This window comes from Scaptodrosophila lebanonensis, unplaced genomic scaffold (genome assembly GCF_003285725.1).
Source record: "Scaptodrosophila lebanonensis strain 11010-0011.00,11010-0021.00 unplaced genomic scaffold, SlebRS2 tig00000089-arrow-pilon, whole genome shotgun sequence".
Lineage (NCBI taxonomy): Eukaryota > Metazoa > Arthropoda > Insecta > Diptera > Drosophilidae > Scaptodrosophila > Scaptodrosophila lebanonensis.
In genome coordinates this window covers 5,411,136-5,430,473 of record NW_022060565.1, presented here as the reverse complement: position 1 = coordinate 5,430,473, position 19,338 = coordinate 5,411,136, and the positions used below count along the sequence as shown (strand labels likewise).

Here is a 19,338-nt window from a genome sequence, read left to right as displayed (position 1 = left end):
CGAACATGCCTCCTTCTGTCTGTTACATATGTACATGGTAAATAATTTCAAACTAAACTCATTTTAAGCAATAAATACAAATTTTCAGATCGGTTGCGGTTACTAGACCTTAATGATTCCACAGAAATGTTGCAAGTAGACACGTTGATGTATCGATTAATATTAAGTGCTAAAAAGTATCGCTACATCGAAAGCGAAAATCGATATGTTCGATACACCGATGTACATTTTACATCCCTACTGCGCGCAACTGTCGCAGCCAACATTGAAGAAGTGCAACGCGCAGCATTTAATTAAAAGTAATTCTGTAATTGATTGATTTGGTTACCGCTTAGCTGAATAGATCTATATTGGGCTGCCGCAAACGCCTTTGGCGCCCCCGTGAGTGACGCACGTCGGCAGCGTGAACGTGTGAGCGGTTGTTATTGTTGTTGTACCATTGCTACGCAAGCGTCCGACGAAAGCAAGTGTATGTGTGTGTGAGTGTTGAAGAGCAGCGCAAAATTACAACAAATTTTTAACAATAAAAAAAGCATTTCCTAGCTGTCCAGACAAAAGTGCAAGTTTTGATTGTACAGATTTACAAACTGAGAAAAACGCGCGTTTATGCTGTCTATAAACATACAAAATTGTTGGAGTGGTGAGTGAGTGTGCGATTGCGAGTGCTTTAGTACCAAAAACCCTAAAATATAACATCCAAACGAACCAACACACACAGTGAGTAGCGATATTGGCTAAGACTAAGAAGACGGAGACAGCAGCAGCCGCGGCAACCTAGAAGGTGGTAGAGGTGCTAGTGCGCCGCGGCTTTGATGCCCGCCGTAGCCGTATGTGACGTTGCCGATACGACCGACGACCAGGTGGCAAGTACGCCCACTTCGGCAATCTAAATACAGAGGCAAATTGGCAAAGTGCTAAGAAATCCTCAAGTGGTTGTTGACACAAGCCACAGATAGGCAACAACTACAATAACAAGCTGCAAAAGCCGCAGCAGCAACAACTACGGACGCAACGACGCTCGTGACCTCATCATCGGCAGCAACAACAACAGAGCGGGCGCGTGGCGCTTGCGGTGTGTAGTGGAGTATCGCGCATTTGAGTATATATACATACGTGTGTGTGCGTGTGTGTGTGCGCACTGAGCGCATTTGTATAAGTGCGGTGGAGGTGGAGTAGTGCAAAGAGCGTTTGCGCAAAAAGCCACAGCCATAGCTTCTCATTCACTGCGGACAGGGAGATCTAACAAATCGACTGTGTTCTGGCCACAGGCCATCAGAGCGCCTAGCTACTGAAACGGCGCTTCCTGAACTCACAGCCGCATGAGCAGTCGTCTTCCGAACGATTGCTGCAATTGCTTTGATTTTGATTAGTTCGCAGCCGTTTTTGTAAGTGAGCTGCCGCTACCGCTACTGTTCTTGGTGTTTATTTAGCTGACTTTGCAGGTAAGCGAAAATTAACGCACAAATAAATAAACTCTTAATTAAATAATTTCTCAATTTGGCACAACTCGTTGCCTTGCTTACTTAAACTTGTTCTGATGCTTATAATATGATTGTTCGACTAATTGCATTCAATCATTTATCGTTGCAGCTGAAGCCGGCAGCTAAGGAAACACGACCAGCAGGTAAATGGATACACAAATGCATTAACATAATATATGTTTAATAAGTATATGTATGTATTAATCATTATGTATATTTCATTATCTTGCAGTATCACCATTTTGCTTCCAAAGGCACACATCGCAAGGAATATTTAGCAGCTGCATGCTGCAGCTTTTGGCCATAATCGTTTAGGATTAGCAGCTAGCCATGGATGTGGAGAGGCGGCGTCGGTGAGTGTCTTGCTCTCCTTTAGCTTCAACCGTCTATCTGCCCACGACCTATCATTCCAACATTTAGATATCAGATAGGCGGTCGCGCAAATGCGTGCTTAATTAACTCATAAGCTGAAGCCTCAATCAACGCCTGAATTAAAAAGCAACAACATTAACAATAACAAAAACATAGTTACATAGCTAGCCAGGCGGCAATCGGGCAGCAAACCACCTGTGGCGCTGTGCGTTCAACAAACAATCACACAAGCGTTCACCTGTCAACGGGCCATTTTGGAAAAGGCGCATGAAACTCATTTCGCCTTAGAACCGCGCGCGCTCAATTAATTGTCACCTCAAAAGCAAACAGAAAACAAAAATTTGAAAAGATTTGTTAGACAAACGAACAAGCACATACACACACATTCACGCTCATACGCATGTCATTCTCTTCTGTTTCTAAAAACAATATCCCTAGTGACGAAGGCGTATTAAAAGTTTTTAAAAGAATTGCATAAAAAACCCACAATTTGTCACATTACGAATCTCAGTATTAATTTAAGTTGTTACTAGAGGTACCACCACATCTGATCTATGTATTTCTGAGCAAAATATCGTGCTCTATTTAGTATATACCATAACTGTGTCGTCCCAACCAAGATTGCAGACATATGTACATATATGCACTTTTTAATATAGTTCCAATAACCCAAAATCATAATAATAATAACAATTGATTATAAAGAGACTGTTTTCTATAATGTTCTATGAGAACAAAAGTTTTCACGAAAATCAGTATTCAAACACTGAATTCTAGGACAACATTTAGACGGAAATTTCACCTAATTATCCCTGAGTACAATTGATGATTTCTGATTTCTGAGAAATGTTGCCGTTGATTCTAGGCGTTCGCACTGTTTCTGTAATCCATCCAAACAGAGTTTACAAATTTGCAACTTCACGGATCGATGCATCGTTGGGAGTGCCTTAAGGAGGCTTTGAGCTTATGATGGTTTCATCACTAGCATGGAATGCCTGTCGTCTACTACAATGTATATACATATATTGTAGCTTCAACAAATTTAGCAAAAACATCAGTGCCAAACACCTTCCATAATAATTTTTCAAAGCGATTGCGGCAGCAACAGCAGCGGCATCGACATCAGCAGTGCGGCAATCAAATTGACAAGCGAGTGAGCAAAATGCTGGCTGGCTGGCTGTTGACTGCTGAACGCTTGACCGTCCGGCGGGCGACTTTTAATAAATTTGCCATTTTCGCATTAAAATTTGTAACCAATTCACTTGGTCGTTCAAATCCAAGTCGTCACATTCGCATTTCATTTAATGTATGTTTGTTTTTGTTTTTTTGTTCGCAATGCCAAAAACTTAGGCCCCAAAACGCTCCAAGGCAGGCCGAAGCATTTTCAGTTCGCAGCGAGCGCATCGCATGCGTGAAACGCGTTTCAGCAACGGCAATTGTTACAAACGATTTGCAAGATATACAAACAACAAAAGCAACAATACACAATTTTAATAATAATAATAATAGAAAAAAACATCTCTAATAAATGCTTTTAAATGTGCATACCAAATTGCTAATTGATTTGGTGTTGGCGTCGTCGGCGCCATGATGGCGCGGCAATAGGTACCGCCTCACCCCCATCCCGTCCTGTCCCATTCCATTCCATTCACCGTACGTCTTCCGGCGGCCAACACACAGCGTGCGTCGATGGATGCCAGCCACTTTACTGAGCAGGAACGGTACGCGTTTCCCCCCTCATCCCTTTCGCGATCTTCGCCATCATCTTTATCTTGATCGCCATCGCGATCATCATCTCAACAATGCAGCCAGCAAAGATTGAAAATTCAAAATTCTCAAATTTTATTACCTATTTTTATTGTGGCACATTTTAATTGCCTCCGCCATCTCTGTGCATGTGCGAGTGTGTACGAGAAACAATTTACATACGAATATGTACTATAGTCGTGTCGTGTTTTTTTTTTTTTTTTTTTTGCAATTTATTATGCACTTATTTTCCAAAACATTGGGTATATAGGAGGAAAACTTGTTGGTGCGAAAATAAACATTCAGTTGCACTTCATAGCATTTGACTTTAATAACTAATTAATAATTGGATGGTCGGTTTAACTTATTTTCAAAGTTCATGTAAAATTGTAAGAGTACTTTCTTGGTGGTCTTTTCTAAAGACCTGGTTCTAAGTATTGCTAAAATAAAATATGTGCACAAATCGCATTTCTCAACAGAGTATTTAAAGGGCTTCCTTTTTTTTAATGCTTTCACACCAAGAAGGGGATTTGAGATCTCACTTTTTTTAAGCACTATGACAAAGAGTAGGTCATCTTTTTATCAGATTATATCAACTTTTGATAAATTTGTAGACTATCGTTCAATAATGGATCTGATTCATATACAAGTATGTTTGCAATGCCTAAAGACTAAGTATAAATGTACCATATGTACCTGCATTTTATCATAGTCTGTAGAATATGTGATTTATTTGCCACAAGAAATAACTTTACAGTTAATGAACAACTGTTTGCTCTTCTATGTTAGTTTGGTTTAGGTTGAGATTGCTGGAACGATGGTTCACATTCCGGCACTAAGGCCCAAAAAGTGCCCATTGTGATATCACTTTCAACCATCCGGTATTGTTAATGAATATACACCTAATTCTGTTTTTACACGGTTCGAAAATTAAACTTTTTATATATAGTTACACGACATTATTCCATTTAGCACGATTTAAAATAACATATGGTCAATGACTTCTTTACACGGTTTTACATGTGTAAAAACAGAATTAGGTGTATACCTCCATAATCTCCATTATTATTATTATGTCTATGAGATCATTTGGGAAGGGCTGCCCAAAAGCAGTCAGCCTGAGTCTTACTAGAACACACAAATTTGTGTTCTCCCAGCGGGGCTGGCTCTGTGTGAGATTAGTGGCTTACCGATTTCTTCCTTGGAGGGAGGAATGGCCAGCTTGTCTGCAAATGCAGTTCCCCTCAATTTTCCGATTGTCACTGACCTGCTGGGCTAGCTCGTTAAGGTAATTGCGGGTGTCAGTAATGACTCTACAGTTGGCATCAAGTGCCTTAAGCACCGCTTGGCTGTCAGGATCTATGTTACTTGTCGGTAGCTAAGTGTTACAACACAGTACAGACCATCCGTTTAGAGCTTCCTCTTTTTTAAAATACTTCTATGTGCGACGATTCATTATATTGTCTTTGTAGGTATGAACTTATGTATGAATAACTAAGTACATCTCTAATGAATTTAAATTATAGTAACTTGAAATGTACATCGACATCTGTTCTTCTTTAATCAAACATCGACAAGGATAGGAATATCATTAAAAAATGTAAATTTGATTTTTACTGAGACACGATTGAATATTATTTAAGTATGTTTCTATTTCGACTGTAGGTTGTTCATATAATTATGTTGTTGCTGCTGCGAACTTATTGCAGTTTCGACAACAACAAAAATATCACCGAATTTTAAAAATTCCACTTTTTCAAGTTCGTTCGTTTGTGTCAGTTGTTGTTGTTGCTGCTTCTATTATTGCTGTTCTTTGGCTTTTTTCATTTTTCAATTGTCAGTTTTGTCATGCCGTATGTGGCAATGATGAAATCACAACAATTCAAACACCTTAGTATCAATTTTTCGCTGTCGACTGCCAACTTCTCGTCGCCTGGTCTTTTGTCACTCCTCTGCCCCCTGTCTGTCGCTTCTCCTCTGTCAGTGTGTCAGCACTTTATCGCCTGCCATTTGTTATGCCTAGTTACGCGGCTCTAATTTGTAGCCTCCATAATAAACAATAAATAAATGCATAAGTATATAAGTACATGCATACATACGAAATATATATTAATATATACATATACATATGTACGTGACAGACCACTCAATATTTTGCCACTTCAGGAATATTAACTGGATTTCCTTAACAGTTTAATAAAGTTTTTCTTTCATTATGAAGTTAGACATTTTCTAAGTTTTCAAAAATTGAAAGTGTATATTTATTGAGCCCTTTCCATTTCTTTAGGATACTTATAACTCTTAATTATAAAGATATAAATTTGTTGACAACATTTTAAATTTCCAAAAGATCTCACATTTATCTTTTTTTATTTAATCTTATATTTTTTTATTATATATTTTTAATTTAATTTATATAGACTTTATTGTACCATTCACTCTTACATATAATTGTATGATATAGTTTCGAATTTGTTATCAAATCAGAGGTGAAGCATTATAATATATGTATATATGCAACACATTTGACGTTTAGACTTTCTAGTATGCATTTCAATTTTTTTTTAAATCTTTATTATTAGAAGATTTTTATACAACTCTATATCGAACTCCTCCTTCGCGAATTTCTCCTAACTCGCTATTTAGATACATACTCGTAGAATGGAAGTTTTGTATTCAACTTGTACTTCCGCTGTCTATATGAAAAGTCATTAGAAAATTATCCAGGAAGAAAGTTATAGAAATAGATACAGTTGGTTAGTAAACAAGAAATAAGAGTTTAGAAAAAAATCAAACGAAAACTTTTAAATTCCGATCTCTACAGGATTGCTTGTGAAATTTGTTGTAAGGTCAATGGAAGCTCATTTAACCGAAAAAACATAATATTTTTGTGCCATAAACTACTATGTATATATAACAGAGAGTCGGTCAATCGGACTGGTATTCACCCGGCTAGTTCAGTCAGTGGTTCGATGCAGTTTTTTATTTGGTCTGTGCGGACAACCTTGTCAATTATTGTGCTTCTACTTCATTTTTCAATGAAAGCAGCTGCAAAGACTTCCGACAGAGGGGCTGAGCTTAAACATGAGCATTAAACAAACATTCGAAGTTCATTCACAAGAACCCAAAGGCCGTAGTTTTAAAAGAGAGTCGCGAGAGAGCAGAACTAAAAGCCATTGGTTGTTCTGATTATTGTTATTATTTTTCAATACCAACGACGAGTGTACACATCAACAAAATTTCTATTAAATTTTGATGTGGTTGTAAAAAAAATCTCTTGTGGTCTCATTTGTGATTTTATCAAAGGTACATACGTGTATACACATTCGAGAGTTATTGAAGTTTTACTTCAACAATTCCTCACTCAACTGGCCCAACTTTTGGCATCAACATGTTTAGCTTAGAGAGCTCCAAATCAACCATATTTTTCTGAAACCTAGGGTGCATACCATTCGACGTCTTTTCATATCAGTTTGACTGTTATTTTTGTGCATATGTACTTAATTCAATTTTTTTTTTTGTTTTCAACTGTTTGGAACATTACCGGACGAGGTCTCCCTTGGGATTTTACATAAAAACATATTTGCACAGCAAATAATAGAGTACATAATTGAATTTCTGACTCTAAAAATATTGTCGAATAGTTTCATAGGAAGGTGGTCTTTAAATTCGTTTTAAAATATTATAAATCCCTATGAAAGCATTAAATGTTGACTTCGGTTCTTTCGGCTTAAATGTGGATTTGATAGAAATGTATATATTCATCAGATATACATAAATAAAATATGTATGCAAGTATGTACATAAGTAGCACAAAAATATCGGGTAAATAAAGACCTGTTTTGCCAATTTCGAAGATATGCAATTGAACTAACAACGAAGCGAAGGCCTTTATTAGAAAATACGGTAATGCACACATGTATATGCATGTGTGCATGTATAGTATGTACTCGTACATATGTACATATAATATATATATATATATATATATATATTTGAATGCGAGCGTGTGGCGGCTACTGTCATTTTATCAAAAAGTCAACAGAGAGTTGCGATAAAAAGTCAAGGCTCTCGGCCCCCTCATTCGCAAACTCCGTTGCGCTTACAGTATTTCGCTCTCTCTCACTCCCTCTCTCTAGACTCTCTCTATCTCTTTCGCTTAAACAACGCACAGAAAACATACGATGTGTGTGTGTGTGCATGTGTTTGTGCAAAATGCATATTAAAAAGAAGCAGAGAGAAGAAACAACCACAATGTTCTGAGATACAAGAATTGTGCCAATGCAGTTGATAATGTTGTGGTTATGGTTGCTGCTTTACTGTGTTGTTATCGTTGTTTTGTTTTGTTGTCTCTGCTCGGTGCTTCTTCTGTCTACATACATGTGGCTAACTTTTTTATGATGATGGCCAAAGGTGTGATTATTGTTGCTTGAATTGCCTGGTCTGGCTGGTCTATCACGCTTTATTTGCCATTAATTTTCGAAGCCAGATTATGAATTGGACGACCCAATTTTGTATTGAAACTATGAACATGCACTCGTACATACATACATATGTATGTATGTATGTTTATAGCTACATACATACGTATGTATGTAAGTATATATACGATTTGTTTGCCTTTGGATTGATAGCTTAATTAACTAAATATAGATTCTCCAAGCCAATTAAGGCAAGCCGGTCGGTGCAGTATTATTAATTGAAACAATTAATTAGATTCTCAAAAGATTAGATTACGCAAAAGTGTAGTTCGAGCATCATTTAAAACACTTATTTTGCAGGCACATATGACGCAAATCTTCAGCTCTATAAAATAGCTCCAACTTGTACCTATTTAGTGTAATATCCATGGTCTATAATAATAACACATTTATAATTATTTTATTTATTTCGAAGAAATCGAATCGAATGTTTCTCTCAGACTATAATAATGCACATACTTTTTAGGCAATCTGCACTGCGTATTGTTTGGATCGCACGTTTATTTTCTCTTTGTCAGACTTTATGATTTCTTTGTACCTAGGTACCTAGATGGGGATAGTTGACTCATTAAACACAAATGTGTGATAGCCGCATTCCAAACGATTGGTTGCCAGTTAGTCTAGTCAGTTTGGAAACTAATTCTTGGCCTACCTACATCCTGAGTCATTCGAAAATTAACTGTTTAAATGGAAATGATATTACAGTTCACATACGTACATATACAAGTATATGCATGCGTAATGGCCAGTGAATAATACTGCGTATTTGTTTTTAAGAAACGCGCTCTGGCTCTTCAAATTATGGATCCCCCCACATACTAATAAGAGGAAATGACGTTCCTTTTTTTAAATGTGCTTTTGTTTTGTCTTTAATAATGCTTGGGTCTTTGACGTCACTACAATGCCATTCCAAAATATAGTTTTTGTGTATCTGCTTAGAACCGACATTTTTCACATCAACTTTAGAGAAAAATGTTCTGTGTTGTTAATAAATAGGCATATTAATAATAATAAAATAACTGCATTTCATTTGATTTACAAATAAATTGAAATCGAGCCAAGCTCGGCAATAAAACACGTGTAAAGCTAGGGATCACCAATACATGGGTTACTTACTAGCTTGGTTAGCCTAAAGTTAAACAATTATAGATATGTAACTATACTTTATATACCTGACTATTGCTTTTCAATTTAGTAGAGCTAAGCGACCCCCCAAATAAAAAGTTGTCAGCTTGTTTTTGTACTGATATTCAGTTGATCTGATTTGTGGGGCAGTTGCTGAGCCATTTATCATTTTGCTCGTTATCATACACGGGATATATCATCACCTGAACTGAATAAATATTTAGTACAATTGGTAAACCTTTCCCATCTACATATTGTACAGAGCGACGACGCTCGAGCAGAATATGCGTGATCCCTACAGCATATGCAATGTGGACTGCCTGCTGGATACGGTATCGGCACTCGTTAGCGACTGCGATCACGAGTCGCTGAAGCGCCTTAAAAACATCGAACAATATGCATCAAAATGTAAGTAGCCAAGTAAATATGATGTATCTAATTATTCACTATTATATGCGCGTGCCACTTTCTCAACAGATAAGCCGGTGGCCCAACGCATCAATCAGCTGCGAATGAATGTGGAGGACTTTGATTTCATCAAGTTAATTGGCGCCGGCGCCTTTGGCGAAGTACAGCTGGTGCGACACAAATCGTCCAGTCAGGTGTACGCCATGAAGCGGCTGTCCAAATTCGAGATGATGAAGCGACCGGACTCTGCATTCTTCTGGGAAGAACGTCACATAATGGCGCATGCCAATTCCGAGTGGATTGTCCAGCTGCACTTTGCCTTCCAGGACACAAAATACCTCTACATGGTGATGGACTTTATGCCCGGCGGCGACATTGTATCGCTCATGAGTGACTACGAGATACCCGAGAAGTGGGCCATATTCTATACGATGGAGGTGGTGTTGGCTCTAGACACCATACACAATATGGGCTTTGTGCACCGCGACGTGAAGCCGGACAACATGCTCCTGGACCGCTACGGCCATCTGAAGCTTGCTGATTTCGGAACCTGTATGCGTATGGGCGCAAACGGCCAGGTGGTGTCCAGCAATGCGGTCGGCACACCCGACTACATTAGTCCTGAGGTGCTGCAGTCGCAGGGTGTGGATAATGAGTACGGGCGCGAATGTGATTGGTGGTCTGTGGGCATATTTCTGTACGAAATGCTCTTTAGTGAGACACCCTTTTATGCCGACTCACTGGTTGGCACATATGGCAAGATTATGGATCACAAGAACTCGCTGAGCTTTCCGGCGGAAGTGGAAATTAGCGAGAATGCAAAGGCGCTGATTCGCGCCTTTCTAACAGATCGCACACAGCGCCTAGGACGCTACGGAATCGATGAGATAAAGGCGCACCCGTTCTTCCGCAACGATCTGTGGTCCTTTGATAATATACGCGAAAGTGTGCCACCGGTGGTACCAGAGCTCTCGTCGGATGATGATACACGCAACTTCGAGGATATCGAACGCGATGAGAAACCGGAGGAGATGTTCCCAGTGCCAAAAACCTTCGATGGCAATCACTTGCCCTTCATTGGCTTCACTTATACGGGCGACTATCAGCTCCTATCCAGCGACACTGTGGATGCGGAAGCAAAAGAGTCGGCCTCAAATGCTGCTAATGCGAGCAACAATCATGGCCACAATCACAGGCACAGGCCGTCCAATTCCAATGAGCTAAAGCGTTTGGAGGCGCTGTTGGAACGCGAACGAAGTCGCGCCGAAGCGTTAGAAAAGCAGGACACCAACCTGCGACAGCAAATCGAGCTGAGTACAAAGCGCGAGGCGGAGTTGCAACGAATTGCGACCGAATACGAGAAGGATCTGGCACTACGCCAGCATAACTATAAAGTGGCCATGCAGAAGGTGGAGCAGGAGATTGAGTTACGCAAGAAGACAGAGGCGCTGCTCGTTGAGACCCAGCGTAACTTAGAGAATGAGCAGAAGACACGCACTCGCGAGATAAACATCAATGAGAAGGTGACCTTGCTGGAGAAACAACTGGCAGAGATGGAGGAGAATTTCAAAAACGAAACGGAGCACACACAAAAGCTGAAGAAGCAAAACGCAGAGCTCGGCTTCACGCTTAAGACGCACGAGGAGAAGGTGAGCGACATGGTTGACATTATCGACACCCTGCAGAAGCACAAAGAGGAGCTGGGCCAGGAGAACGCGGAGCTACAGGCGCAAGTCGTGCAGGAGAAGAACATGCGATCGCAATTGAAGGAGTTGCACAAGGAGGCCGAGAACAAAATGCAAACGCTCTCCAATGACATTGAGCGCACGCTCCAACGTGAACAGAAGGCACAAGAGGATAATCGTGTGCTGCTCGAGAAAATAAGCGAGTTGGAGAAGACGAACGCGAGCCTAGACTTTGAGCTAAAGGCGGCGCAGGGTCGCTATCAGCAGGAGGTGAAGGCTCATCAGGAGACCGAAAAGTCGCGCTTGGTATCGCGTGAGGAGGCCAATCTGCAGGAGGTGAAGGCGCTGCAGTCAAAGCTCAACGAAGAAAAGTCGGCCCGCTTTAAGGCCGATCAGAATTCGCAGGAGAAAGAACGCCAACTTAACATGCTGTCCGTAGACTATCGTCAGATCCAACTGCGTTTGCAAAAACTAGAGGGAGAATATCGGCAGGAATCCGAGAAGGTGGCCGCCCTTCAATCCCAGCTGGAGCAGGAGCACAGTAAACGCAACTCGCTGCTCTCTGAGCTGAGTTTGCACAGCTCCGAAGTGGCGCATTTGCGCTCGCGCGAGAATCAGCTTCAGAAGGAACTGGGAGTGCAACGTGAGGCCAAGCGTCGCTTTGAGGAGGATCTCACGCAACTAAAGAGCACACATCATGAGGCGTTGGCAAATAATCGTGAACTGCAGGCGCAACTTGAGGCGGAACAATGCTTCTCACGACTGTATAAAACTCAGGCCAACGAGAATCGCGAGGAGAGTGCCGAACGTCTGTCCAAGATTGAAGATCTTGAGGAGGAACGCGTTTCGTTGAAGCACCAAGTACAGGTGGCAGTGGCGCGTGCCGATTCCGAGGCACTCGCTCGATCCATTGCCGAGGAGACAGTGGCTGATTTAGAGAAGGAGAAGACCATCAAGGAGCTTGAGCTGAAGGACTTCAAAATGAAGCATCGCAATGAGATTAATGCCAAGGAGGCCGCATTGGCCACGGTCAAGGAGAGTGAAGCAGAAGTCCACAAGAAGCTCAGCCTCAAGGCCAAGGAATTGGAGGACCTGATCCAACAGCACAAGAAGCAGCAGGATGAGATGTTGCAGTCGCGCATTGCCAAGGACGAGGAAATCGTTAAGCTTCAGGATAAGTGCAAGAACGAGATGCTGCTAAAGCAGGTGGCTGTCAACAAACTGGCAGAGGTCATGAACAGGCGCGATTCCGATTTGCAAAGTAAGCATATATACTTCTTGCTTCCATTCAGTTTAGTTCTTCATATACCCATAACTGAAAGATGACAGGGTCTATTGTTTCTGGTGTGTAAGTTTGTAACACTTAGAAGAAGAAATTATGACCACAAGAGGTCTATTCTATCAGTCTGAGACGAAGATTTAAGCTTTAAACAAAGTTGAGCACTATATTCGGCTCTAGACAGCGTGTTATGATTGATTAATTGATTGATTGATTAATGTTTGTTACAAAAGAGACAGATAACTTGTAATTTCGCATTTGAACCACGTCTCAAGCCAAGCAAAAACTTCAGACTTTAGTTTAAAGTCTGCTAAAAGAACAAAGAAGTCTATTCTATCAGCCTGAGACGAAGATTTAAGTTCTCAACAAAGTTGAGCCCTATATGATTATGATTGATTAATTGATTGATTGATTGATTTTTGTTACAAAAGAGACAGATAACTTGTAATTTCGGATTTGAATCACGTCTCAAGCCAAGCAAAAACTTCAGACTTTAGTTTAAAGTCTGCTAAAAGAACAAAGTATTATTATAACATATGATTGATCGCATCTTTTTACATCACAGAGCAAAAGAGCAAGGCGCGCTCAACTGCCGAACTGCGCAAAAAGGAGAAGGAGATGCGTCGTTTACAGCAGGAGCTCTCGCAAGAGCGGGACAAATACAATCAGCTGTTACTTAAGCATCAGGACCTCCAACAACAAACCGCAGAGGAGCAGCAGTTGAAGCACAAGATGATCATGGAGATTGATTGCAAGGCCACTGAAATCGAGCATTTGCAGTCGAAGTTGAATGAGACGGCCTCCCTTTCGTCGGCGGACAATGATCCGGAGGATAGTCAGGTAACAACAAAAATAAACATGAACAATCGTTGCGGAGAGTTTGCATTAAGACACCTACACACACACACAAATACAAACATACACCATCAATATCCACCAACACGAACACACATAACACAAGAATCTTGCTCTTCTTCCTTTGCTCTGCTCTTCTTTCCCATTTCGTGATTGTCACTTCGAATACGTCGCTCTCACACCATTAGCACTCATCTCTGCTCTCACTCACACAGGACTCGGTCTTTGAGGGCTGGCTGAGCGTGCCAAATAAACAGAATCGTCGTCGCGGCCATGGCTGGAAGCGCCAATACGTGATTGTCTCATCTCGCAAAATCATTTTCTACAACTCGGACATCGACAAGCACAACACAACCGATGCGGTTCTTATACTGGATCTGAGGTGAGTATTCCCCCACAACATTTCGCCGTCATCCAAACTGATGCCACCGTTCTCCCAACAGCAAAGTCTATCATGTGCGGTCGGTCACACAAGGCGATGTCATACGTGCCGATGCCAAAGAGATACCGCGCATCTTTCAGCTGCTCTATGCCGGTGAAGGCGCCTCACATCGTCCCGATGAGCAAAGTCAATTGGATGTAAGCGTCCTGCACGGCAGCAGCAATGAGGAGCGACCAGGCACCATCATACACAAGGGTATGCTTTTTATTTATTCATTTTAAATTAATTTATTTATTTATGTCAACAAACATTGACTGTCGACATAGGAGGAAAATATATAAAAATTATAAAAAGCATCTTATAAGCTAGAAAAGCCTAAGAAGGAGAAATCTATTCAAATTATAATAATATCTAATTAATATCCAGTCACATTTCAATTTACAAGCAATAGCACATCATGATATTGTTCCCAAAAATGTTATATATGTATTCTTCAGAGAACTGAAAACTTCTTGAAAATATAACATTATTGTTATTGACATAAATGTCACACATTTTTACCCGATCCTCCGCCTATATTCCTTGCACATTAAAAGATCAATTTAATGATAAAGCGAATATGAAAAATACAAAAGTTAAGGTCGAATTGAATTTGCTCGTAGCATTATCAGGGTCTTTACATAACGATAATTAACTGATTCAATATCAAGCTCTAATTATAAACTATTGGGTCCATTGGCCTTATTTGGGAAGTGTGAGCTAGAAAAGGGTCTACAATATCTGATTCAAAACTAGTCACGCATTTCGTTTTAAAGAGCTTCATCTTAATGCAGCTAAGCAACGGATTCTAAAAGGTCCCCCTTTATTTTGTGTTTGCGTTATAGGACATATCTGAAAATGAACACAAGCATCTAGATGTTAACTGAAAATGCCTGAAATTCAATTGTTTTCTAACCCGTTAAGCATTGCCTCCGAATAATGTTTATGTATTTGTGTTTATAGGTCACGAGTTCGTGCACATTACTTACCATATGCCCACGGCCTGTGAGGTGTGTCCGAAGCCGCTGTGGCACATGTTTAAGCCGCCGGCGGCGTACGAATGCAAGAGGTAAATGGAACAATATATGTATATACGTGTATTTGAATCCGAACCATACTTTTCTACTAATGTTATTTGTGCTCGTCCCACAGATGCCGCAATAAGATACACAAGGAGCATGTGGACAAGCACGATCCGCTGGCGCCCTGCAAACTGCATCACGATCCGCGAAGCGCACGTGATATGCTGCTGCTCGCCAGCACGCCGGAGGAGCAATCGCTGTGGGTGGCGCGTCTATTGAAGCGTATCCAAAAGAGTGGATATAAGGCGAATTCCTCCAACAACAATAGCACAGATGGCAGCAAAATCTCACCTAGGTAAAGCGAGGATGCCATCTAGCATGCAATCAAAACATATTATCTCCGGCTTCTTCCTTCCATATACTACTATACATATGTGTGTTTTTTTTCGTCTCTTTGTGTTTGTGCTAATTTGTTGTTATCTCTTTGTTTCTTCCCCATTGCGCTCTCGTTCACGCTCGCTACCGTCCGCTCCGATCGTAATGCGATTTATTAATCATTAACGCATGCTAATACTCAATAATCATGTGGTGTCAACAATAAATCATATTCATCCACATATATATACACACACACATACATATATGTATATATATACATATATACATCCGAATACGCCTGCAGCCAGTCAACTCGATCCGCCTACAAACCCTATGCGGTCAATGTCCAACGCTCCGCAACGCTGCCGGCCAACTCTTCGTTGAAGCAATGAGAGGAAGAGATAGAGAGAAAGAAACAGAAACAGAAACAAACAGAGAAAGAGAAAGAGAGAGCTCGAAACATAGAAGTGGCCTAGAAAGTTGTCTTCTCGTTTTTAGACTGCTTTACAAACTACATGTATATCTAATGTTTATATATACATATATATACATATATATTATATTCATAACCTCTTACGTTTACTTAATTTATCGCTACTTGCAAACGCGCCTATACAATTTTTTTGGTTTGTTTAACTTACTACTAAACTTTAATTAAAATGTGTAAAGCAACCAACATAACAACGCTTTATTAACAACAATCAAAAATAAAAACGAAACGAAAGAAAAGAACAATAAGTGTAACTAACTATTGCTAATGTCAATTTCGAAAAAACAAAAAGAACTTCCATTTAAAGAAAATAATATTAATAATCATATAAATAATAATAAGATGAAAAGTACTTTATATTTTTTTAGAAAATAGTCTGTCATTTAGTTGTAATTTTTATGATGGCCGCCCCCCACATTTGTTTTGTAAGCAATTTTAATTTCTGCTAATTTATAAGTCGCGAGAAACAGCTAAGCCAATAAATGTGCAGCACAATAACAAATCGAAAAAGCAATCCAATTTCTAAACATTTAATGCCTTTTAGTTTAATGTGTAATTAGGCTATGCAAGATGTATGAATTGTAATTGAGGAAACGAAACATGTTCTTTAAGAAGTAAGAAGTGTAATAATCGAAATGTGAGTTACTTTTTACTGTAACTCGATATAAAGCAAAAAGAAAAGAAAAAAAGAAAAGTAAGACAAACGATACGAAAACGAAAGCGAAAGAAACAAGTTTACAAAGCTTTAACGTGAATTCCATTTAACGAAATGTCAGTTAGTAAAAGAAATTAAAGCAATAAATGCTGTCATATCATAAACATATACAAATGTACACACACACACACACACACACATACTACATATACTTGTATACATACATACATATATGAGGAGGAGCCAATGGCATGCGTTTCTTACCTTTATTATACAAATGTTGTATGTAATTTTTTTTGTATTATGAGAAGGCTACATCTAAGTATTAAATATCAAATATCAAATGTGTCTAGTTTAAGCTAAACAAATTATTTATTTTTCTATTGCCTCAACTATGTACGCGCCTGTAATGTGCGGTTGACGCTGTAATATGTATGTACGATGTGTTATGCTGAGTATATAGTATGTATGCATAATTATGTATTGGATGTGTCTAGGGAAGGCGAGTCGCTGCTCTAACAAATCATGAATTTATTATTGAACATTTTAAAATTGAATATTCGATGATTTAGCTTTTTATTTTATTTTTTTTGCTACTTTCTTTTACGTTCTTGTTTATTTTCCATTCAAATTTCCATTCGATTTTACTTCATTTTTTGTGCTGTGCGCCTATTTATTAAAAACACGAATACGAAAACATTTGTGCTTTCGCTTCTTTAGACTTAATGGTAGTGCCTATGCGTTTAAACGGAACACTCTGTGTATGTTTATGTTGTTAGTCCATTTTATGCATAAACAAAATCCACATTCTCTCACAAATACGAAACAAAAACATTTAAAAAAAAAAAAAACAAAAGAAAGATAGAAAATTCATAGAACGAGTATGCATATCAATACAAAAAACATTCAGCATTTTCTTCAGTTCAAAACGAATTACTTATACTTTATTCGAGCGCTGCTTTATATCTTATAATTTTGTATTACGATGCTTAATTCTATATCTACTTTAAACGTAATTACATGTAATTTCGATAAAAATAAAGTAATGTGTATAAAATTCAAATTTTAATTTACGAGTATACTTTTCAATGTTTATTTCTTACTTTTCCCATTTTTTCCTTCGTTTACCAATTCGTTTGTTTTGTTTTTTGCACGCAGCTGCAGCAGCAATTCCCACAGCTCTCCATCACTGATCAAGCAACAGCAATCGAGAAACATTCAAACAATGAGACTGACCAATCGCCTACTCAGCAGTTTTAGGAACCATCTGTTTGCTGAATAATGAAAAACAAAACTCCAATCGCAAAGCATTGCATTTAAATATGTATAGCGAAGAATAATAAAAGTCTTAGCATCAGATTTTGGATGAACTCGCGTATTTTTGTATTCAAATATAATATAGTTACTTTGACTGTAAGATCTGTAACGATCTGTAATGCTAGAATCGAACTTAAGAACGGTATAACTGATGAACTGAGAAACTAATAAAGACGATTTGTAACAATCACAATCAGTATTGAATGCTTATATGTATGTATTTTGGTTGAAATTCACTGGACACAACAAAATTCCATAGCATTTTTAAATCAAGCTGGAAAGGAAACAGTATGATATAAGAAAAGTTGACTTTCAAGAAAATAAATAAATGGTATCAGAAGGTTAACAAATGTGCTGCTTCGTAAACAAGCTCTATTTCCATACCAGGAATACTCCATTAAAAGGATGGTTGTTGGTTGGATGGAAGGATCTACAATTTCCAAGGAAAAAAATGTAAAAGGAATGGGAATCCAGAAAATCTGCTACACAGCTTTTTGTCTCACTTATAGGAACATAAAGACCTTCTAATAGAATTGCTTTTGGTGTGTCAACAGAGACAACAGATTCTGTTCCTAAAATCAGAGCCAATAAATAAATTTTTTTTCTTTATTAGTGCATTCGCGATGACGATTACTACATACTATATTTCTTTGATTCGTACCCTCTGCCTTCCGCTATTGAAGTTTCTATGACCCTGCTATTTTTTTTATTTTTATATTTCGACTCTTCATCAAAAACTGTTTTTTGTCTACATTTCTTCTTGCCGTTCCAGCTGCTTCTCAGCCTCTTATGAAAGTGAGCACTAAGAAGCGGTTTAGAAAATTCGAACTCCAAAGGGGGGAAAACGGGCTCCAACGTTTGTATGAAAAATCTAAAATTTTCATCCGATTAACTCTCAAAAATAATACAAGAAAAACTGAACGTTATGGTTATTTGCTATTTGGGGCCTGAAATATAGGGATTTTTCCGTGGAAAAAATGGGACACGAAAGGCTATGTGCAATCAACGCACAGCCCAAACGGTAAGAGCTAGGTGGCTGAAAATTGAACACAAGTTGTCTTTTGTGGAGGAGGTGAGCACTAAGAAAATTTGGAAAATTTGAACGCCAAAGGGGGGAAAACGGGCTCCAAATATTGTATGAAAACTCTGCAATTTTCATTCGATTGGCTTGATTTTTTTGTATTCTATAAAAGAATTCAAAAAACACTGCACACTTGGGTTTTCACCATTTTTTCTGGATCCTGATGGATTTTCCCATGAAAAAATTGGGACACGAAGAGGTAGGAGGCATTGGACACGTTTGGCACAAAGTTTTAATGCGATAGTTCGAAAACTGCGGGAGGACTAGTAATTCAAACTGACAGACTAATGGACGGGGTGACAGACTGACAGAAAGTTGAACGGATAGACGGATTTTGATTCGTCCTGCTATGCTGCTTTTATATGAATTTCTAACATGTGGTCTACCGTTCTGCCTTCTGAGTGTTAAACCAATATACCCGACGTGTGAATGTATGAAGCACACAGAAGCAGGTTCCACAAAGCATTTATACGTGTATCCATCATCAATATGACAATATTAATCGCAATTTCCGTCCGTCTGTATGATCGCAAGGATCTTGG

At 39.0% G+C, this 19,338-nt stretch overlaps 1 protein-coding gene across 4 annotated transcripts; it reads left to right on the top strand.

Moving 5' to 3' along the window:
• Nucleotides 1–305: 305 nt before the first annotated feature.
• Nucleotides 306–17,746, top strand: LOC115626665 (rho-associated protein kinase 1). 4 transcript variants are annotated; one of them, XM_030522084.1, is made up of 11 exons: nucleotides 306–1,442; nucleotides 1,591–1,624; nucleotides 1,714–1,834; nucleotides 9,468–9,613; nucleotides 9,683–12,559; nucleotides 13,143–13,417; nucleotides 13,621–13,814; nucleotides 13,876–14,069; nucleotides 14,817–14,922; nucleotides 15,006–15,230; nucleotides 17,557–17,746. In XM_030522084.1, the coding sequence occupies exons 3-11, from the start codon at nucleotides 1,812–1,814 to the stop codon at nucleotides 17,678–17,680; spliced, it is 4,164 nt and encodes a 1,387-aa protein (XP_030377944.1). In that variant the 5' UTR covers nucleotides 306–1,442; nucleotides 1,591–1,624; nucleotides 1,714–1,811; the 3' UTR covers nucleotides 17,681–17,746. The 4 variants fall into 4 exon arrangements, with proteins under 4 accessions (XP_030377944.1, XP_030377945.1, XP_030377946.1 ...); XM_030522085.1 differs by having other exon boundaries at nucleotides 307–1,442; nucleotides 13,648–13,814; nucleotides 17,557–17,744; XM_030522086.1 differs by lacking the exon at nucleotides 17,557–17,746 and adding an exon at nucleotides 15,558–16,419 and having other exon boundaries at nucleotides 308–1,442.
• Nucleotides 17,747–19,338: the final 1,592 nt, after the last annotated feature.

Excerpts from the sequence above, each read along its gene's own strand:
- LOC115626665 (XM_030522084.1), top strand. The coding sequence starts at position 1,812 with ATGGATGTGGAGAGGCGGCGTCG. Across the intron at positions 9,614-9,682 it reads CGAACAATATGCATCAAAAT|ATAAGCCGGTGGCCCAACGC; the intron begins GTAAGTAGCCAA and ends CTTTCTCAACAG. Across the intron at positions 15,231-17,556 it reads GGCAGCAAAATCTCACCTAG|CTGCAGCAGCAATTCCCACA; the intron begins GTAAAGCGAGGA and ends TTTTGCACGCAG.